Source organism: Nylanderia fulva, unplaced genomic scaffold (assembly GCF_048542155.1).
Source record: "Nylanderia fulva isolate GAGA-0341 unplaced genomic scaffold, ASM4854215v1 Scaffold1, whole genome shotgun sequence".
Lineage (NCBI taxonomy): Eukaryota > Metazoa > Arthropoda > Insecta > Hymenoptera > Formicidae > Nylanderia > Nylanderia fulva.
In genome coordinates, this window is record NW_028189192.1 from 7,254,613 (window position 1) to 7,275,190 (window position 20,578).

The 20,578-nt window shown below is 26.3% G+C and overlaps 1 protein-coding gene across 3 annotated transcripts in view; it reads left to right on the top strand.

Moving 5' to 3' along the window:
* The window catches only part of LOC114931041 (scavenger receptor class B member 1), a 36,376-nt gene extending 21,641 nt beyond the window's left edge, over window positions 1-14,735 (top strand). For all 3 annotated transcript variants that reach the window (XM_085480948.1, XM_085480952.1, XM_085480944.1), the window contains 7 exons: window positions 1,649-1,904; window positions 2,872-3,013; window positions 9,518-9,718; window positions 9,968-10,192; window positions 10,680-10,842; window positions 12,116-12,360; window positions 12,859-14,735. In XM_085480948.1, coding sequence (XP_085337074.1) covers window positions 1,649-1,904; window positions 2,872-3,013; window positions 9,518-9,718; window positions 9,968-10,192; window positions 10,680-10,842; window positions 12,116-12,360; window positions 12,859-13,167 — 1,541 coding nt within the window. In that variant the 3' untranslated portion in view covers window positions 13,168-14,735. The remainder of the gene's footprint in view (window positions 1-1,648; window positions 1,905-2,871; window positions 3,014-9,517; window positions 9,719-9,967; window positions 10,193-10,679; window positions 10,843-12,115; window positions 12,361-12,858) is intronic.
* The last annotated feature ends 5,843 nt before the right edge of the window (window positions 14,736-20,578 follow it).

The window sequence follows — 20,578 nt, forward strand, 5'->3', positions numbered from 1 at the left end:
ATAACATAATAATGCGCAGATATTCGTATGTGTTTGTGACAGCTGCGTAATAAATCTCATTTTTTTTTTCAAGGATTTGCGTGGTACGTTTACCTTGATATATATTACATAGTATATATAGCTGCACACAATACGCACGTACATATACACATCTCAGTAAACATTTGTGAATATAATTAATAATATTAATTATCGATACATATTTATTTTTAGATTTAATAACTTTACTGTTTTTATAAAAATATTTCAAAAAATATATAATTAATAAAAAAATGTATTTTTGCAAAACACAAAAATTAAATTAATTAAAAATTAATGTAAGTACTTTTTAATTACATTCTCTTTTAACTCTAATATCTGGTTTTTATTTTTCCTTATGATTATTAAATTACAAACAGCTTTATATCAAGTGAAATACAAATTTTTAGATTAAAAAAAGATTATTTATTTATTTATTACTATTAATTTTTTCTCAATAAACATCTTATTGTCCAAGATATCATTCTAACAATCTATGAAACAAATTAAAGCATAAACTAATTATAAAATATTATTTTAAAATCCGATGAAAAATCAAAATGACTGAATTTATGGCTTTAGTTTAATAAAAATTGAATGTTAAATGAGTTAAATAACAAGCATTAATATTTATGCAGAATACAAGGTAGTTAATTGTAAGTAAAAAATTGATTTCACTTTCGAAATATGTGCCTGTTTGACTCATCAGACAAACGATTGAGTACCGTTTCTCATCTTAACGGCAAAAAATCATAGAATGGATCGCGTAATATATAAGATCGAGAAATCAGCGCTATTCGCTTGACCGACTGCCATATATTGTAATTCTAATATCGCAATAATGCTCGTTGCAAAAGTAACGCTTTAATGATTAAAGTAAGAACAGGATATTTCTCAGCTCTTAAATATAAATTACGAAATTTAGAATTGTTCTCTTCTTTATAATCTTTTATCCGCGATTAAAGTCGCTGAAATCAACGTTAAGATCAAGATTCGTAGATTTATAGAGGCAATAAAATAAAAAAAGTTTAAGGAATAGAGTAATTATATCTTTTGTATTTAAATGAATAATTATGGAAACAATTGTATGTATTATATTTCATATTTGTTCCATTGCTTTAACTATATTATCATATTATATACCGTTTTACTTTTGACGAAAGAAAATTGATCATGTTAATATAAATTTGATGGCAACATATAATAATTTGTAAAATATTTGTGTATTATTTCTCGATGATAAATAAAATATAAATAATGCATACATACAGTTTCCAAAAAATTATGTATTATTAAAAGTATTATTAAAATGTATTATTATGTATTATTAAAAGTAATTAAACATTAATTAATTCATAAATGAATAGATCATTTTTGCAAAATTATTATATAAAGCTAATAGTTTCATCACTTAATACCTATATATTTCAGAAGAACAACAACTAGAATATATATGCGGAAAATAGCTTAGAGAAAACCACAGAAACCGTCTTATTAGAAAGATAACTTGATTAGTGGTATCTTCTCAACCACGAGAAACGCCAAGTTTTTTTGCTCATCCTTCCGCTATAATTTCAAGATTCCTCGATTATGCGCGCTTATTTTACGTATTTTTCCTTTTTGCCCATAGATACCTTCATGCTGATAATTCTGGGCTTGCTCGGTATTGCATCCGGTTGCTTCATACTACTGTTCCACCCCTACGACTTACTTTTTCAATGGAAAGCGACATTCAGCGAGGGAGGCGAGATGTTCGAATTGTGGCGGAAACCTGAAGCCGACGTTTATTTAAAAGTTTACCTCTTTAACATAACAAATCACGAGGAATACCTAGATGGTCGAGAGAGCAAGCTGCGATTCCAACAAGTTGGTCCTTACGTGTACAAGTGAGTAATAAAATATGTAAATCGATTCATTTTACGTTTCTTAGAAACAGATATATGAATCATTTTTTTATTAATTCAAAATTAAAGATTATATGTAAATTCATATATGAGCTTTAGAGAATTTAAAAAAAACGCGTTTTATATCATTATAATACTTGATAAAACCTCATTAAGGCGTACACAAAAAAAAAGTATATTGAGGAAGGTCTCTGGAAAAACCGAGCGGTAGAAATGATAAAATTACATGTTCGTGTTTTATAAAAAAGAAAAAATGAATAATAATCATGAAAACCGAAGGTCGCTCAATCATTAATGATGTTCAAGAATGTAAGGAAGAAATGGTTATAAAGCGATGTTGTAAATAATAATTAATGAATGGACGCGAAATCTAGTTTACACCTGTCTCACGTACACTTGACCTTCTGTCATCGCTGTCCAATTACGCTCTTATTTTTCGTCTCTGGCATTCAAGCGCAACAAATTTGCATTGTGTCGCAAGTTACATTTGTGTGACTGAATATTTAAGGTCGTTCTTGAAATACTTTAAACTCATTACTAGTCAACAATCTCTGAATTAAATTTCATTTAAACGAATAAATGTATATTTAGAAAAAAGTAAGTAGAAATAAAGAAGAAAAAGGAAAAGGGAAAAGAGTAATGTTAACAGAAAAGAAATGATTATATACATACAAAAAAATAAATAAACGTATTTTTTTTAATATTTCAATTAAAAATAAATAACATAAATTAAATTCATACTCTACTTATATAGTTGGATTAAAAATAATTAATTATAATATATAAAGTTATTTTTCAATAAAATATATTTTCTTGCTTCAATAATATATATTCGATTTGTTGAAAAGAATATTTTCAAAAATTATAGAAAACATATTCATAAATGTATATTAATGATGTGAATATAATGATGGATGCTAACATTATTCCATGGCATATTTCGTTTCAGAGAAGTGTTAGAGCATTCAGATGTAGTATTCAATGACAACGGTACGTTATCAACGAAATCATTGCATCCACTGATTTACATACCGGAAATGAGCAACGGGACGGAAGAAGATCTTGTAATAATGCCGAATATTGCATTGTTTGTAAGTAACAAAATATTATTTTTATAAATTGTAAATAATACGGCGAAATTTTTACAAACTTATTTTAGCAAATGCGAAATACGATTAATGTGCAGCGCACGTTTTTTCTGATAAATAAACCCGTTTGTGCAAAAGCAGTTGCTTGCACTGCTGACGTTGAAAAATGTGCTGATTTCGATAAAAAAAGTTTGGAAAGAACAAAATGATAAGATCCTTACAGACATTCTGATTAGTAATTATCAATTTTGTGTTCTTCTTTGTCTTTTTTGGCTCAATTAATTGACTATTAATATCACATGTTTACGTGAATGTAAATAAGAAAAGACCTCAAGTTTTCTCAAGAGTATTCATATTTTGCTCATTTTAATATAAATGGACTCGTTATCGGATTATAAAATAAACTACGGATTTTATTTAGAATTTCTCGATGCAAATTATACATAAAACACAAGAATATGACTTAAATCGTCTTTCCTAGCATGATATATAGATCATAATTAATACTTATTAAGTGCAAAGTAATTATTAATCATGAATTTATTCGATTACATAAATATGAATCAATGAAAAAATCGGAAAAAATATTTCAATAAAATATTTTGCATGTTAAACCACGATTCGCAGAAGCATCCAATTATCAAAAGATTAAATATTATTAAACTAAGTGAAATGTTTTATATATTATTCATGTCTGACGTGTCTGATTCAACGTAAAATTATCAAAAGTTTAGCGAACGTGATTCTTAAATGATAATTTGCCGCGTATATGACATTCAAATCAAGATGTGAAAATCAATAATATGTAACAGAAAAGTATCAACCTTGACAAATAACACGAATCATAGCAATCATAATTTCCGTAATGGAAAAAATTGAATACTTTAATTATGTGCAAAGTGTTATAAAACAAAAATCGGCATAATCAACAGGCGAAAATATAATACGTATCCAAGAATAAATTTGATAACATAAAAAGCATTTCGATTGCAACAAGTAAGAACTTATTGTTAGATCTTATTGCAACAACCATCTGCCACCTATCTAATTCTAAATTAGTGCTGATGCAACCGGTGTTCATTGGAAACTTCAGACTTCTCACCGACATTTCTATGATATTTCATTTATTTGATACGATCTAACACGTCGTAAATTTCATCAACAAACCATTAATTACGATCGATTTCGTAAAATCTTTCTTGAGCTCTATTCTTAGATTCAAGAATCTCATATGCGCAAATTTATCGACGACACATTCCATTCTTACGCAATTCACAGCATGTGTTTTCTCGGATATGTGCTTTTGCAACAGTTAATTTATCAGTTGGGAAATCGTATAACAAACGAACTGACAAACGCCCACCCTTAAAATGCTCTATTGTATTACTAATCAATCGAAAATCAGATATAACAATAGATTTCATAGATCATCCACATATTTTAATTTTCCTTAGAATTTCATAGATTGTATGTATATATATGTATACATATAAAAATTATATCATAAAGTAGTACAATATATATTGTAATACTTTATAATATAATTTTTTATAAGTAACGATCAAATAATCATAATTTATAATAATTATACAAATTATAATTATTGTAATTGTAATAAAATATTATTCATACATATACATATGTATGTGTATATAAAAGCTTTTTAAAATCAAAAGATTAATTCTATTTTTTTATAAATTTCTTAATTTTAGTATCAAAGCACACTATCGTGTGCTTTGATACTAAAATTAAGAAATTTACAAGAGAAATTAATCAGTTTGGGATTAATTAGTTTGATTTTTATAATGTAAAAAAAGACTCATATAATAATAAAGACTTATTTAATATTATAATAAAATATCATGTATAAATCTCATTTTTCTCTTTCGTTATCAATTATTGCACTTACTATTATTAATGTGTATAATATATTTATATTGAATGCGCATTGCCTATCCGTAAAATAAAATCTATGAAAAATAGAATGGAATCTAAACAAGTAATTTATAAAATATACCACAAAATATACAAAATTAAATGAAATTTATCTCACTCACCGACACCGATGCACAACAGCGTAGTAGTTCAAACTACCTTGTCTGTAACACACAAATATAAATAAATTTAAATTATAATAGCATTCAAATAAATTACTATTTCAAAAAATTATTATTGGACGCGTCAAACTTTATATATTTGGAGTATAATAATAATAAACTATATATAAATATAAAATAATTTTATAAAAAAAAACAATTTTATATAACATCTCTAAGTTTTTCTTTTTTAAATTATTCAAGTAAATGAACTGATGAAATAAATTAAAGTAATTTATAATAATTAATATACAAATAACAATATTCACCTTAAGATTCCTCTGCCGATGCCCGATACCTCTTCCAGGCCTCCTCCTCCTCTCAGATTATCAGGATCATCAAATCCGTTGATTAACACGCGCGATACTTTTTAAACGGCACTCCCGCACTTGTACGCGCGATACTTTTAACGGCACTCCCGAATTTTACGGTGTCTCTGTAACATACAAATATAAAATCTAAATTATAACAGCGTTAAAATTAATTAGTATTTCAAAAAAATTATTATTAGATGTGCCGAACTTTATAATCTGTGTAGGAATAAGGATTTTTAATATAAATTATTTATTAATAAATTAATTAACATAAACTGTTATAGACAACTCTTTAATAATTAATATTATTTGTATATTTTCATTATTCCATATTATATGTATATAGTCAGGGTTGAGTAAGTTAATAATTTTTTCAAAACTAAGTTAAATTAAAGTTAATTGCTTATAAAATTAATTTAGTTAATTAAGTTAAAAGTTGCATGAACAAAAAATTAACTCAGTTAAAGTTAAAGTTAAGTTAAGATGAAATTAACTAAAGTTAAATTAAAAGTTAATTTTTAAAAACATTTATATTAAACTAGAATTTTGTATGTTAATTTTTTTTAAATTTATAACAACAAACAACAAAGAAATTTTGATTTTTATATAGAAATAAATTTTGTAGTAACTACAATTGATGGCAAATAAACATAAAAATTAATAATACTTTATATATTTTAAAAATAATACGTTTATATAACTTATAAAAAAACAATAATGTATTCAGAGATAAAAAAAATTTAACTTAGGAAAAAAGTTAATAAGTTTAAGGTCAAAAATAACTAGTTAAAGTTAGAAATTAATACATTTTAAATTAACTAAGCTAGCAATAAGTTAAAAGTTATTAACTTTTTTTAATTTTTAATTAATTAACTAGTTATTACCCAACCCTGTATATAATATATATATGTATATATATTAGTATTTTTTTCTTTTCATGTTTATTATTGTAATATAATATTCTCACAATCAGATCAGATATTATGCAGCAGGATGTATTCTTATACTCTGTACTTTATAATATACCACTGCGATTAAATATTGCTTATGACGCATCCTTTGCACGCGATACAGATTTTTCTAAAATGTCAGATCAGATTATTCAAAGTATTCAAGAGAAGTAGTCATGATTATGAGAATTTCTCTTTCGCGACGTACGAATGCATTCTCGAGAAACGCATTGCATTTGCTTTGTGAGGTCAAGAAGTTACGAAAAGTCAGGAAAAGACATATGGTGACGAGAATTAGCATCCTTTGCCTTGTCACGAGAATATTTATGCGAAACCAGTAATACATCACTTTTACTTTCAATTTTAATTTAAAATTTTGTCTTTTTTCCATTGATTACAAAGATTGTTATCTTTGTTACTATTTATTATGTTAATTATTATGTTATTTTTATTATTATACTAAGTATTTTATACTAACTCTGACTACATAATTATATATAAATTCTCGATTTAATTATGTTCTAAATACAAGAACAATAAATTCACACAAAAAAATATATAATATTGTTATTAAAGGAATTTTCGCATCTTTTACATGTGCAATATAATAAGATTGTACTTATTGTTCTTATTAGCATTATTGAGATTAACATGTTTTACATACCAGACATAATACTCGTATAAGATTTATGTGTACATGCAGATCATATAAAAGGAATGCGGGTTAATGTAAAATTCTCTATAAAAAATAAAAACGTATTTACGAATCTTCTCTTCAACATTTTAACCAGACTATTATGTAAAAAATACACTTATATGATCATTAATATTTTTAACTATAATTAATTACAATTATTTACGTCAAAATATAATTCGATATATGTTGTATTTCTGTTGATTTTGTTCGCGTATATAAATGAGCATAAAAAGTATTAATCTTACTCGCCAATATAAATCGTAAAACTTTCGTAAATGATAATAAAATATGCAATCCAACGCTATGCCAACGCCTTCAAGTCGCATTTACATCCATTATAATAGATTTGTCACGATATATAATCGCGATTACCGCGTAATTATGTAAATTTATGTAAAACAATGAATTTCTGTCTATATAGTAGCAATAGTAAACGATCAATGTCTTGTACAATATTTTCATTTTTAAGCAAAGAATTATATTCATTTAAATTTTGTATTATATATTTATTTGTAAATAGATGAAAAAGGTACTTTTTTCATATCTTCCTGACAAACAGTAATCATTTTTTATATAAAAATATATTACACAAAGAAAAAGAAATATATGAAGTTAAATAAATAAAGTATACAACGCGTTTATTATAGCGTAAAAAATTAAATACAAATATGTGACTTTTGTCCCTCAACTTAAAAAATAAAATATTAAATTTTGATTTTAAAAAACCTAATGAGAAACTTTTTGATATATTATAACTATAGCGTCTTGTATGTTAGATAAATCCACCTGTTATGCTGAAGTGGCGATTACATTAAAATATTGCATTTATGAACAGATAGGATCTCAAAATTTAATTTAATTTGCTGTTCATTTAACACAACAGGTGTAATAAACCATGTTTCGCTTAAGAATTCGCTTAAGCAATACATTCCTTGTAAGCAAATCGTAAAATAGCCAGTTAAGAGTAATAGATATGCCGTAGACACTCTCTTATCTGTTTAAAAGGTCGCACACACATGAGAGAAAGTGTTTCATTTATATTCATTTTTCTTGCATTATTTCCTTTGCATGGTGTAGCTATTGTTAATAATCAAATTATATACTTTAGAATTTTTTTCATTAAAATTAAAACAACTAAACAAAAATGATTTTAATTATTATCACATCTTTCTTTTAATTATTTTTTATATTTATATTCAAAGATTTACATTTACCTTGTTAACGAATAATTAATGTTGATGAGAAAATTTTTCTCATCATCTCATGTTTATGAATCTATTATTGCATATCAGTTTTTATGTTATATTTAATTTATATAATTATAAATATTTAGAAATTTAAAAAAATTAATGATAATACAATAATCAATAATATCAATAATTTGTTATATTTTTATCAAAATATCATCATATTAATAAAACAATTCCTGGAAAATTATTTTGCATAATTGCAAAAGATGATTTTTAGACCAATAAAAAAGCATGTAAAATGTGGGACAAAATATTATAGAAAGTTTCATATTGAATGCAATTATTCATTTCTTACATATGTCATTATCATTGTTGCAATGTTATTCGCGTTATCAATAAGTCAATGACCCTGGCAATCGCAAGGAAATAGAACGTCTGAAGATTGCAACGCTTTATTTTTTCCTCGTCGAATGATATTGACATGCTACATTTAATTCGATAAAAAACGGGATATATTAGAATGACACGAACATAATAGATATGAGACAGAACATGATAGATACGACGCAAAACGTGATGGATGTTAAATGGACAATGTGTTATTCTGACGATATATAGTCTATCATAGAATTATTTTCATTACATTTATATTAAAAAAAAATAAGCATATAGCAGAGTTCTGCGGGAATACATAAGTTTAAAATATAAGATCATATATTTTGTCAACTCAGCTATATGTACAATTATTTTATATTGCCTAATTTTATAAAGTTCTAAAAAAATATGTAAAATTAATTTATTTCCACTAATCTTTTATCAATTCACCAATGTTTCAATGACGCAATGTGTTTTATTATTATTCATTATCGTGTATAATTAATAAACCGTATTAATTAAAAAATTTTATTTTAAAAAATTTATAAATTTAATCGTTCTATGGTACATTGTTAATAATAATGATCAATTGTGCAGTTGTTTGTTATTGTCATTATTATTATGAAAAAAAAAATCTTTTTCGATTTGTTAACAATGATAAGTGCAAGAATCAAGTGACAAGTAAAGTCAACTACTTGACCTTTCGCGTGATGAATGCGAGAATATGTGCGTAGGATATGCAAATGATTGAATAAGCAAAGCTTAATGTGTATATAATTATACATAATAATAGATTGTCGAAATGGAATCAATTTTTCAATATCAAGTGAATGAGTAATTTTACTCACCAGTTGGATAATGATACGTTATTTTTTTCGGTTGCAGAGCATTACAAACTTGATGAAAGACGCCTCGTACATATCCAGATGGGGGCTCAACACGTTGATTCGTCGGACGGACACTCATCCTTTGGTTCAAATGACTGCACACGAGTTCATGTTCGGTTACGAATCGACCCTCGTAACTCTCGGCAATCAAGTGATGCCTACCTGGATCAAATTCGATAAACTGGGATTAATCGATAGAGTAAGAAATAATTCAAATTCAATTTCTTTAATACATAAGATCTATTATTGCAATACGAGTCGATAGCTTTAAACAAAAAAAAGTAAATTAATAAAACTAGCTAAATTTATAATTGATTTATTTATGGCAAAAATATTCATTTTTCAAATATCTTGTATTATTATCCTAACGTAAAGTAACGTAAATTGCAATCTGCAAAATGCAAGATTCTTGATAATACAAATTTTGCGTTTGGGATGCGCTTTGTAGATGTACGATTTCGATGATAATTTTGCGACCATTTACACGGGAGAGACTGATATCCGAATGACGGGCTTGATTGATAAGTACAAAGGAGATGTGAATCTACCGCAATGGACCGGCAAATGCGCGAATGTGCATGGTGCAAGTGACGGCGTTAAGTTCCCAAGTTTCATTAAACCGAACGATACACTCCTCTTCTTTCGTAAGAGCCTATGCCGAAGCGAACGAATGGTAATTTCGATTATTTGCAATGATTTCGACGAAATGATTAACTCGTACAACTAAAAATTTTGCGCCAATTTATGCGATACTTGTATATTCTGTTATTAACTCTGTTTACTTATATACAGCGTACCTACATATATACTTATAAATTGCTGTTACGAAATTCGCGGGTATATCCCTCAAGCAATTTAGTGTTGATATTTCAGCAAAAATTTCATATTGTTTTACTCCTTAACTCATAACATTCAATTTTTTCTATAACTCTTGAGTCTCAAATTAAAATTCCGATCAGTAATGTAAACTAACATTTAGAATCTTTTGACATGAAACTTTCAATTGTTAATCATTTATACGTTGAAAATTATTGGATATTTTAATATATATATTTTTTCACTAAATTAATATTATACATATAATATATAATAGAAAAATTTTGAAAGATTAAGATTTAGACAAAAATCTTTCTAATATATATAATATCTTTTTTCCAAAGGTACGAATTGGAGAAAAGTATATAAAAGGTTTGCATACATATCAATATACGTTCATGGAGAATGAATTAGACAATGGAGCAATAAATCCAGAAAATAAATGTTTCTGTCGCCACGGACGCTGTTTAAAACCCGGCTTAATCGATGTGACTGATTGTTATTACGGTAAGATAATCCTTTACTAATTCATTTATGTTTTTGTTAGATTACTTCTCTATAAGTAGAAAGTAATAAAAATTATTATGAAAAAAACAATATAAACTTGCAACACAAACTTTCAGCGAACAAATTAGTACTCTCTTTACCGCTTAATATATATGTATTATTATTAATTTCAAACTATATATAATGTATATAGTATACATATTTATTTTATTATTACTAAACACGATACTTAACTGGCTATGTATGTCACGAAAAAATGAACTTGTTAATCTATATCACGAAATATATGACCCGTTGCGTATTATATGCCGATCGTGGCCGCATCCGCGACTTTTCTCAATTGAAATCGCGTCGCAAAATTTTTATTAGTTTCATTGTATTGTAAAAAAATTGACAGTTTAGAAACGCATACCTGTAGAATACTCAAAGAAAAGAAAAAAATTCTATCACACCTTTTTCTCTTTAAATGGCGCGCAAATCGATTTGTGATGATTGATTTATATTTTTGCGCTCCTACTAATAGATCGAAAACATTCGATTCGCGTCTTAATGCGATGCAGTGATTTTCCCCCATCGACATTATGCACTTGTACCGATAAAACGTAACAAATGATTGGCCATCAACAGTGTACCCAACAACATATATGATAGTAACATTATGTCATGTCACGATTACGACATAATGACCACGAGGAGCTATTCCCGTTAACTAATGAGCAACACAGAACATTTTATTAGAATTGCAAGCATGTCAACATCTCGTGTCGTATTCCGAGGATTTTATCGCCGGAAATGTTACATTTTTATCAAATTTACTATCTATTGATTTAAAGTCAATGTCAAAAAAAATTGTTTTAATATTTGTCGATATAAAATTATGCATAGCTATGCTTTTTACTTTCGTCACATTTCTTATTCTTATTTTAATGCTTAATATAAAATTATGCATAGCTATGCATAATTTTATATCAAGCATTGAAATAAGAATAAGAAATGTGGCGAAAGTAAAGAGCCTGATAATTATATTAATATGCAAATGCAAATTAATGTTATAAATTTTAATTTGTGAATAATATATATTTATCGATATTTCATACATAATCACATTAAATTTTTCGCATTAAAATATTATCAAAAAAATGTATAAAAGGATAAATTACGTGAGAGATATTTTTCATATCTTTGTGTTCGAATTCAATTTGTCAAGTAGAATAAAATTGCAGTGATATTTAAATTATATATATATAATCAAATACTATCCTTTTTATTACAGGATTTCCTATCGCTCTATCATATCCGCATTTCTATAAAAGCGACCCGTCATTGTTAGAAGCTGTTGAAGGATTGCAACCTGAAAAGGACCTACATGAATCCTACTTCTTCATTCAGCCAAAATCTGGGATACCCCTGGACGTGGTATTTCGATTCCAGATCAATATGGCCTTGCAAGATATCGGACACATGGCTAGGACGGAAAAATTCAGTGATATGACACTTCCACTATTATGGTTTGAAATCGTAAGTAAATATGCTCAATAAAAATAGGAATATTATTTACAATATTTTTTTTCTAAAAAAAAGCATAGTCCAAAGGTCGATTTAGAGTTACTTCTGTATTATATTTACTCTCAAATTGAATCAGTAAAAATATAATTAATTAAAACAATAACAAGATACGAAAGATCAATGAATATTTCATTAATCTTTAAATATATTAAAAATAATTTTCTATCTATATTATATTTATAATTATATTTATATAATTGAAAAAAAATCATTAAAATTATTTATTATTAATAATTATTATTATCATTAGTGATAACATCAAATTCATTTAAGAGAGTATTCTTTTGTAACTTATAACTGTTATCGTATTCATATCACTATGTGCAAATTTATTCCATTATTTTGTTCGATCACGAATTTGTTCGATTCATCATCAAACAATGACACTCAATAAGTAATAAAAAATCCCCCAAAATAACCCAGCATTAAAAAAAATATTTTTCTCCTCAGGGAATGTACGATCTACCGAACTCGATGTTTATACGTTTCTGGATTTATCTAAACGTTTTGGTGACTATGGAGAAATTAGCGATGTATTTGCTATTCTCATCCGGCGTAATGCTACTCATTTGGTGCGTAGTAAGAATAATATCTTATCAGGCAAACGGATCACCGGAAGAAGGAGTGGAAAAAGAAATAAAAATGAGACAAAAACGAGTCGAGAAGGACACATGTATCGATAAAAAGGCTACAGAGATGGACGTGTATAGCTCGCTTTTGATTCTCGACGATGTGAATCTGACATCAATAACAGTGTAATAATTATATAAGTGATAGCCGTAATATGGGAGTGAGCAAAACATTTTCTCTTCAATTGTTCGGTTATATTTAAGTTTTTTTTTATTAGTTAGAAAAATGCGCACGTGATCATTTAAATATTAAAAATTCTGCAGATTCTAATAAAGAGAGGAAGACAAAAGATTCTTCCTCCTCAAAAAAGAGCACAGATACGGAACATCTCACGGTAAATTAGCATAATAAGATTCTGAAAACACCTGATGTAGTTCATTGCCTAGTATGTCAAAACTACATTTTTCATTTGCATTCAACAATGCATATATTTGCATTTCATATCAACAAAATTTTATATAACAAAATAATATATAAAGTATTATTTTGCTATATATATACACACACGCATGTTATATTAATATGTTATACCAAATATCATTGGATAATATCAGGGCATCAGGGTATTTATAAAGTCATAAAATTCATTTGATCCCGATTAATTCATTCGACTGATGTTGTAAATAATAATAATCGCGAATTTTCCTATTATTTTTTGGTATTTTATATTTTAATAACAATGTTATTTATCTACTCAGAACAAGGCTATTTTCTTGATTATTATTCACAATAACAAAATTGCCGATAGATAATACAAATACTTGCACTGTCAAAATTTTGTATTACAGAACATTTAATGAATTAATTTTTAATTTTTTAAAAAATAAGTTTTCAAAAGAAGTAAAAAAGTACGCTCTTTATTAAGTTCTTTAATAAAAAAATTAATGATTCGACTTGTAATAAAATATTTTATTCAATGTACTTATGTATGTGTCACATAAATTAGTATAATTTAAAAAATGTATTAATTCTGACAGCAATCAGATCAACTATCACGTTAGAAATATCGTGTGTAAAAAATAATAACAATTAATTAAAAGAAACGCGTTATATTTAAGCGGACATTAATTAAAATAAAAATTCATAAGATTATAGGTAAAATAAAAATAAGAAAAGCTGTCGCATGTGTTATTGTATATTACTGCATATCTCAACTATTTAATAATTAGTTATCGTATGTTAATCATAATTATTGCGAAAACACCTTTTTATTCTGTATTTTTATTTTATGTTATATAATTATATTAAATTAATTTTTAAACAAATAAAACAATTATTAAAGAATAAATTTGAAACAATTGTAATTCTCTACATAAATTAAAAAAAAAATCTGTAATTTTTTGAGGATTACAACATGAACTTATCTCGTATATTCATATTAAATGACACTTGACTGCCATTGAGTGAACTTTAATGTTGTATATGACATGCTAACAATCATGTCTGTGATCGTTTGCTCTTTTATGTTTCATTTTCAAACAGTATTTTTTTAAATACGTAGAAATGATATAGAGATATATGCTCAATATAAGGATATACTGATGCTTTTTCATTGCTAATTTTTTATCTTTAAATCTTAATTAAACAGACTTTAAATTGACGCAATGTTTCTCATTTTTATCTTTAGAAATGAAGATTAATGTAATAATTTTTAATATAATTATTGTTGACGAAATAAAAAATTATATTTAAAATATTATTGCAAACTTAACAAATTCATCTCTTTTAACGAGGACATGGATAAAATTAGTTATTATCTTTTAAATGCATATACTTAAACATGTTTACATATAGTAAATATCTATAGTAGTTAGTCTATCACGTATCATCACGTATTATCACGTATCACATATTATTTAAAGCTATTTTTTCTTTATTGGAATAACATTGAATTATAATATCTGAAATAAGAAATCGTGTGAATTATTTTTTGCGTGTTATACATCAGAATAAATTAGTTTTTATATATCTCACCAATCACTCACTTCACAAGAAAAAATTTACATGATTCTTCATTTCTGATATAATTCAATATAATTGCAAAAATTAAAAATTAAAAGCGTTAACTTTTCTATAACATCTTTTTAGAGAAAAAAGTTTTTTGACTTGTCATTTATATATCGAACAATATATGATGAAATTTTGAAATAAAATAAAATATTTCAGTAACGTTAAGCAATGTATTTTAAATTTCTTATGAAAATTTATCACCAGTAAGTCCAAATAACCACTTATTTCGAGTACTTAAATTACCGATATACAGTAATTTAAGTACTCGAAATAAGTAATTATTTGAACTAACTAGTGATAAATTTTCATAAGGGATGCACTAGTATATAATACATTTATGTAATTTGCATTATAGCTTTTTCTCATATTCACATTCTTCGTTGTAAATATGTAAATAATTAATGAATTATTCAATATGCGATGTGTACTAAAATGTTATATGTATTATCTGAGCATTTGCACGTCTTAATATTAAAAAAACTTATAAAAAGAAATGTGATCTTTTTATACATGCGTGGAAAAGTACGTAATCTTTTCACACACATTCATATTATTTACTCTTTATATTATTATATAAAACTTAAAGAATTTATGCATTACTTTAAAGAAGCAATAATGATAATTTTAGTATATATAAATAGCTCAACGAGAAATATTTTTTCTCCAGAAAATATCTTGCCTAATTTATACAAACCTTCAAAATATAGTTTTAATATTAATTATAATTAAATGTGCTCACACAATTATATATTTAATGCAATATTTAGAAATAAGGATTTTGTAATATAATTTATACATACATATGTATATGACATAAAGCTTGCGAAGCTTTCTTTTTACATATGTAAAACGTGATAATGTGTTAATTCAATAAATGTTATAAATAATTTTTTTTGTTTTTTGTTAAATTTGTTTTTCTTGTGTGTCTCTGTTTTAATAATATTCTCTGCACTTTATATTTATATTTAAAGATAAATATATTAAAATCACATTTATACTAACAAATTATAATTGAAATAAAATATCTGTGAACAGCTATAATTATTTATAGCCTTACATAAATATACATATAATATATATTTAATCAATTTTGTATTCATAATTAGAAATATCATAATTATTATATTCAAAAAAATTAAATTCATTGATTATACTTATCGTTTCCACTAAGAATTTGTAATACGTTATAATAATTATTTCATGATTAATAATTGATTGCAATAATTAGCAACATAAAGTGGTGATATATATATTATTAAATGCAATGCGAAAACGTTAATAAATTCCCATGTTTTCTAATAGAAAAATATGTTAGTATATAATTGCACGAAGTAAAAAAAAAGTGGGTCGTATATTTATTTCAATTATAATATTATATTATGTAGATATCTAATATAATAATTACAGATCTCGTATTGCAATAGTATATTTAGTCAAATGATTATCTTTCATTATTTTTTATACCATTATTCATCGACTTACCTTTTAACGACGTTCATCCGTTCACAAAATCGCGTACACGTAAAATTACTTTTCCCACGTAAACGATATTCAGAAAATTATTGATTCGTTTTCACTCACGACATGTAACACATCATTATTTCACCGTAATAATTAGTCGATTACCTTTTTAAATCGAGTTTCCGTATTGATATTTTCCGAATAATTTTTTGCGCGCGATCCGTCCATTATTGCTCATGATTGCCAATATGAAGATGTGTTACATATCGAATGTGACGTGTTATACATATCGAACATCGAATGTGACGTAACGACTAATCGATTCCCGCGTTTACTAGCGATGCCGGTATAACTTCACAAAGTAAAGCGAATTGTATTTATGTTGAATACGATCGTGTTAAATAGATATCTGATATAATATATAATGATTATAGATTTCGTATCGTAATTAGTATAATTAGCCAAGTGATTACCTTTATTATTACTTGTGCCATTACTCGACTTACCTCTTCACGACGAGCATCCCAACCATGCACAAAATCGCGTACACGCAAAATTATTTTTTGCACACGTAATAACCACCGACAATATTCAGAAAATATATATTCGTTTTCACTCGCGACACATAATACATCATTATTTCACCGTAACAATTATTCGATTATCTTTTTAAACTTTTTTTAATTTCTGTGTAGATTTTTCTCGGACACTTTTTTGCGCGCGATGTACCTATACTGTACCGCTCAGGCTCAGGGTTACCAACTTGAAGATGTGTTATATCAAATGTGACATGTCATACATATCGAATATCGAATGTGACGTAACGACTAATCGATTCTCGCGTTTCCTAGCTATATCAGTAACCTCACGAAATCACAGATTAATAGACAGATCGCCAAAGGCCTGCCTAAAGAAGAGACCGCCATCTTCGTGCGATAGACTTTGCCCCTTACCGACACACTTTGCCCCTGGTTCGAGTCCGTGCTAAATTTCGTAGACTTGAACCAAAAGACTTTGCCCCTGGTTCGAGTCCGTGCTAAATTTCGTAGACTCGACCAAAAGACTTTGCCCCTGGTGCAAGTCCAGGCTAAATTCGTTTGACATTACCAACAGACTTTGCCCCTGGTGCGAATCCAGGCTAATTGATCATGAGACCAATTTGAGAGATTTGGCCCCCGTTGTGTGTGTATGTGTGTGTGAGAGAGAGAGAGAGAGAGAGAGAGAGAGAGAGAGAGAATATTTTACATATGCATATATACATATATATAAAATTTATTAAATATAAAAAATATATTTTTTACACATAAATGTTTTTTCTTGAAATAATCACCATTTTAAATGTGATTTAACACAGTGTTTAAAAATTTTTTAATTAAATTTTATTAAAGAAATTACTTGAAATTTTTTACATTAAGAATTTAAAGGCTCCTTATTCTCTTGTAGAAATTTATCACTACGCCAATTAATCACTTATATATATATTTCGAGTATTTAAAATACTATAATATACAGTAATTTAAGTATTCGAAATAAAAGTAATTATTTGAACTCAATAGTGATAAATTTCATAAGGATGCACTAGTAATATACATTTATGTAATTTATTATAGCTTTTCTCATATCAATTTCGTTGTAAATATGTAAATAATTAATGAATATTCAATATGCATGTGTACTAAATGTTATAGTATATCTGAGCATTGAGCTTAATTTAAAAAACATATAAAGAAATGTGATCTTTTTATACATGCGTGAAAAGTACGTAATTGGTTCACACACATTCATATTATTGACTCTTTATATTATATAAAATTAAAGAATTTATGCATTACTTTAGAAGCAATAATGATATTTCGTATATATAAATAGCATCACGAGAAATATTTTTTCTCCAGAAAATATTTGCTAATTTATTAAACCTTCAAATTGTTTTAATATTCACCTTATAATTAATGTCTACACAATATTTTAATGCAATATTTACAATAGAATTTTGTAATATAATTTATACATACATATTATATGACCAAAGTGCAAAGCTTCTTTTACTATGTATAAACGTGATAATGTGTAATCAATACAATGTTATAATAATTTTTTGTTTTTGTTAAATTGTTTTTCTTGTGTCTTCGTTTTAATAATATTCTCTGCACTTTATTTATATTTAAAGATAAATATATTAAAATCACATTAACTAACAAATTATAATTAAAAACCATCTGGAACAGCTATAAATTTATGCCTTACATAAAACCATATATTAATTTAATCAATTTTGTATTCATATTAGAAATATCATAATATTATTTCAAAAAATTTAAATTCATTGATTATACTTATCGTTTCCACTAAGAATTTGTAATACGTTATAAAAATTTTCATGATAACAATGAATTGCAATATTAGCACATAAAGTGGTGATTATATATTATTAATTGCAATGCGAAAACTTAATAATTCCATTTTTCTAATAGAAAAATGTTGATAATTGACGAAGTAAAAAAAATGGGTCGTATATTATTTCAATTATAATTATATTATGTAATATCAATTATAATGTACAGATCTCGTTATTGCAATAGTATATTTAGCAAATGATTACTTTCTTTTTTTAACATATTCATCGCTTACCTTAACGACGTTGCATCCGTCACAAAAGCGCGTAAACGTAAATTACTTTTCCCACGTAAACGATATCAGAAAATTGATTCGTTTTCACTCACGACATGTAACACACATTATTTACGAATAATTGCGATTACCTTTATTAAATCGAGTTTCCGTATGATATTCGAATATTTTTGGCGCGATCGTCCATTATGCTCATGTGCCAATATGAGATGTGTTAATATCGAATGTGATGTTATACTATCGAACATGAATGTTGACGTAACGACTAATCGATTTCCGCGTTATAGCGATGCGGTAAACTTCACAAAGTAAGCGAATTGTATTTATGTTGAATACGATTCGTGTTAAATAGATATCTGAATAAATATAACTATTATAATTTCTATCGTAATTATATAATTAGCAAGGATTACCTTAATTATTATGTGCCATTACTCGACTTACCCTTCAGACGAGCATCCAACCATGCAAAATCGCGTACACGCAAAATTATTTTGAACACGTAATAACACGAAATATTCAGAAACTTATATTCGATTTTCACTCGCGACACATAATACGTTCATTATTTACCGTAAAATATTCGTCTATTTTTAAACTTTTTAATTGTCTGTTAGATTTTTCCGGACACCTGTATTTGGCAGCGTTCGTTGTTCCAATACTGTACGCAAATAAAGCAATATTATATTAAGTAGATATTTGATATAATGATTACAGATCGATTTCGTATGCCAATAATATAATTAAACTCAATAATTATCTTTTATTATTACTTGTGCATTATTCGACTTACCTCTTAACGATGTGCATCTATCCACGAAATTGCGTACACGTAAAATTACTTTTTACACGTAAATTATCGATGACATTCGGAAAATATTGATTTGTTTTTGCTCGCAATTCATAATATATCATTATTTTACTGTAATAATTATTCGATTACCTTTTTAGACTAAATTTCCGTGAAGATTTTTCCCGGCCGATTTTTTGCGCGCGATGCACTCAGGCTCAGGAGTACCAACATGAAGCCGTGATATATAGAATATATGTGACGTACTATTCCCGCGTTTTTTTGATTAATATAAATATCGATTAACTTCGTGAAATAAAAGGGATATATTATTTCAAGAACAGAGTTATTTTTATGTTGTTGCTTACCTAACAATAAATAGAACAATACGTCAGATATATTAATAAAAAAATTTTCAAGATTGATCATAAAGCTTGTAACGAAATTATTATTTCTTCTTATCTGTTAAAATAGAAACAATATTATTTGTTTATTAAATTTCTAATATCTAAAATATTGCAATAATAATAGTATCAAATGTTTCTGAGATTAATATATTTATGTTCAAAAATTATATTTGACCTTTAATTTTAATTTTGTATTTTATTAAAATTAATAATTAACATATATACTTAATTGCGAATTATA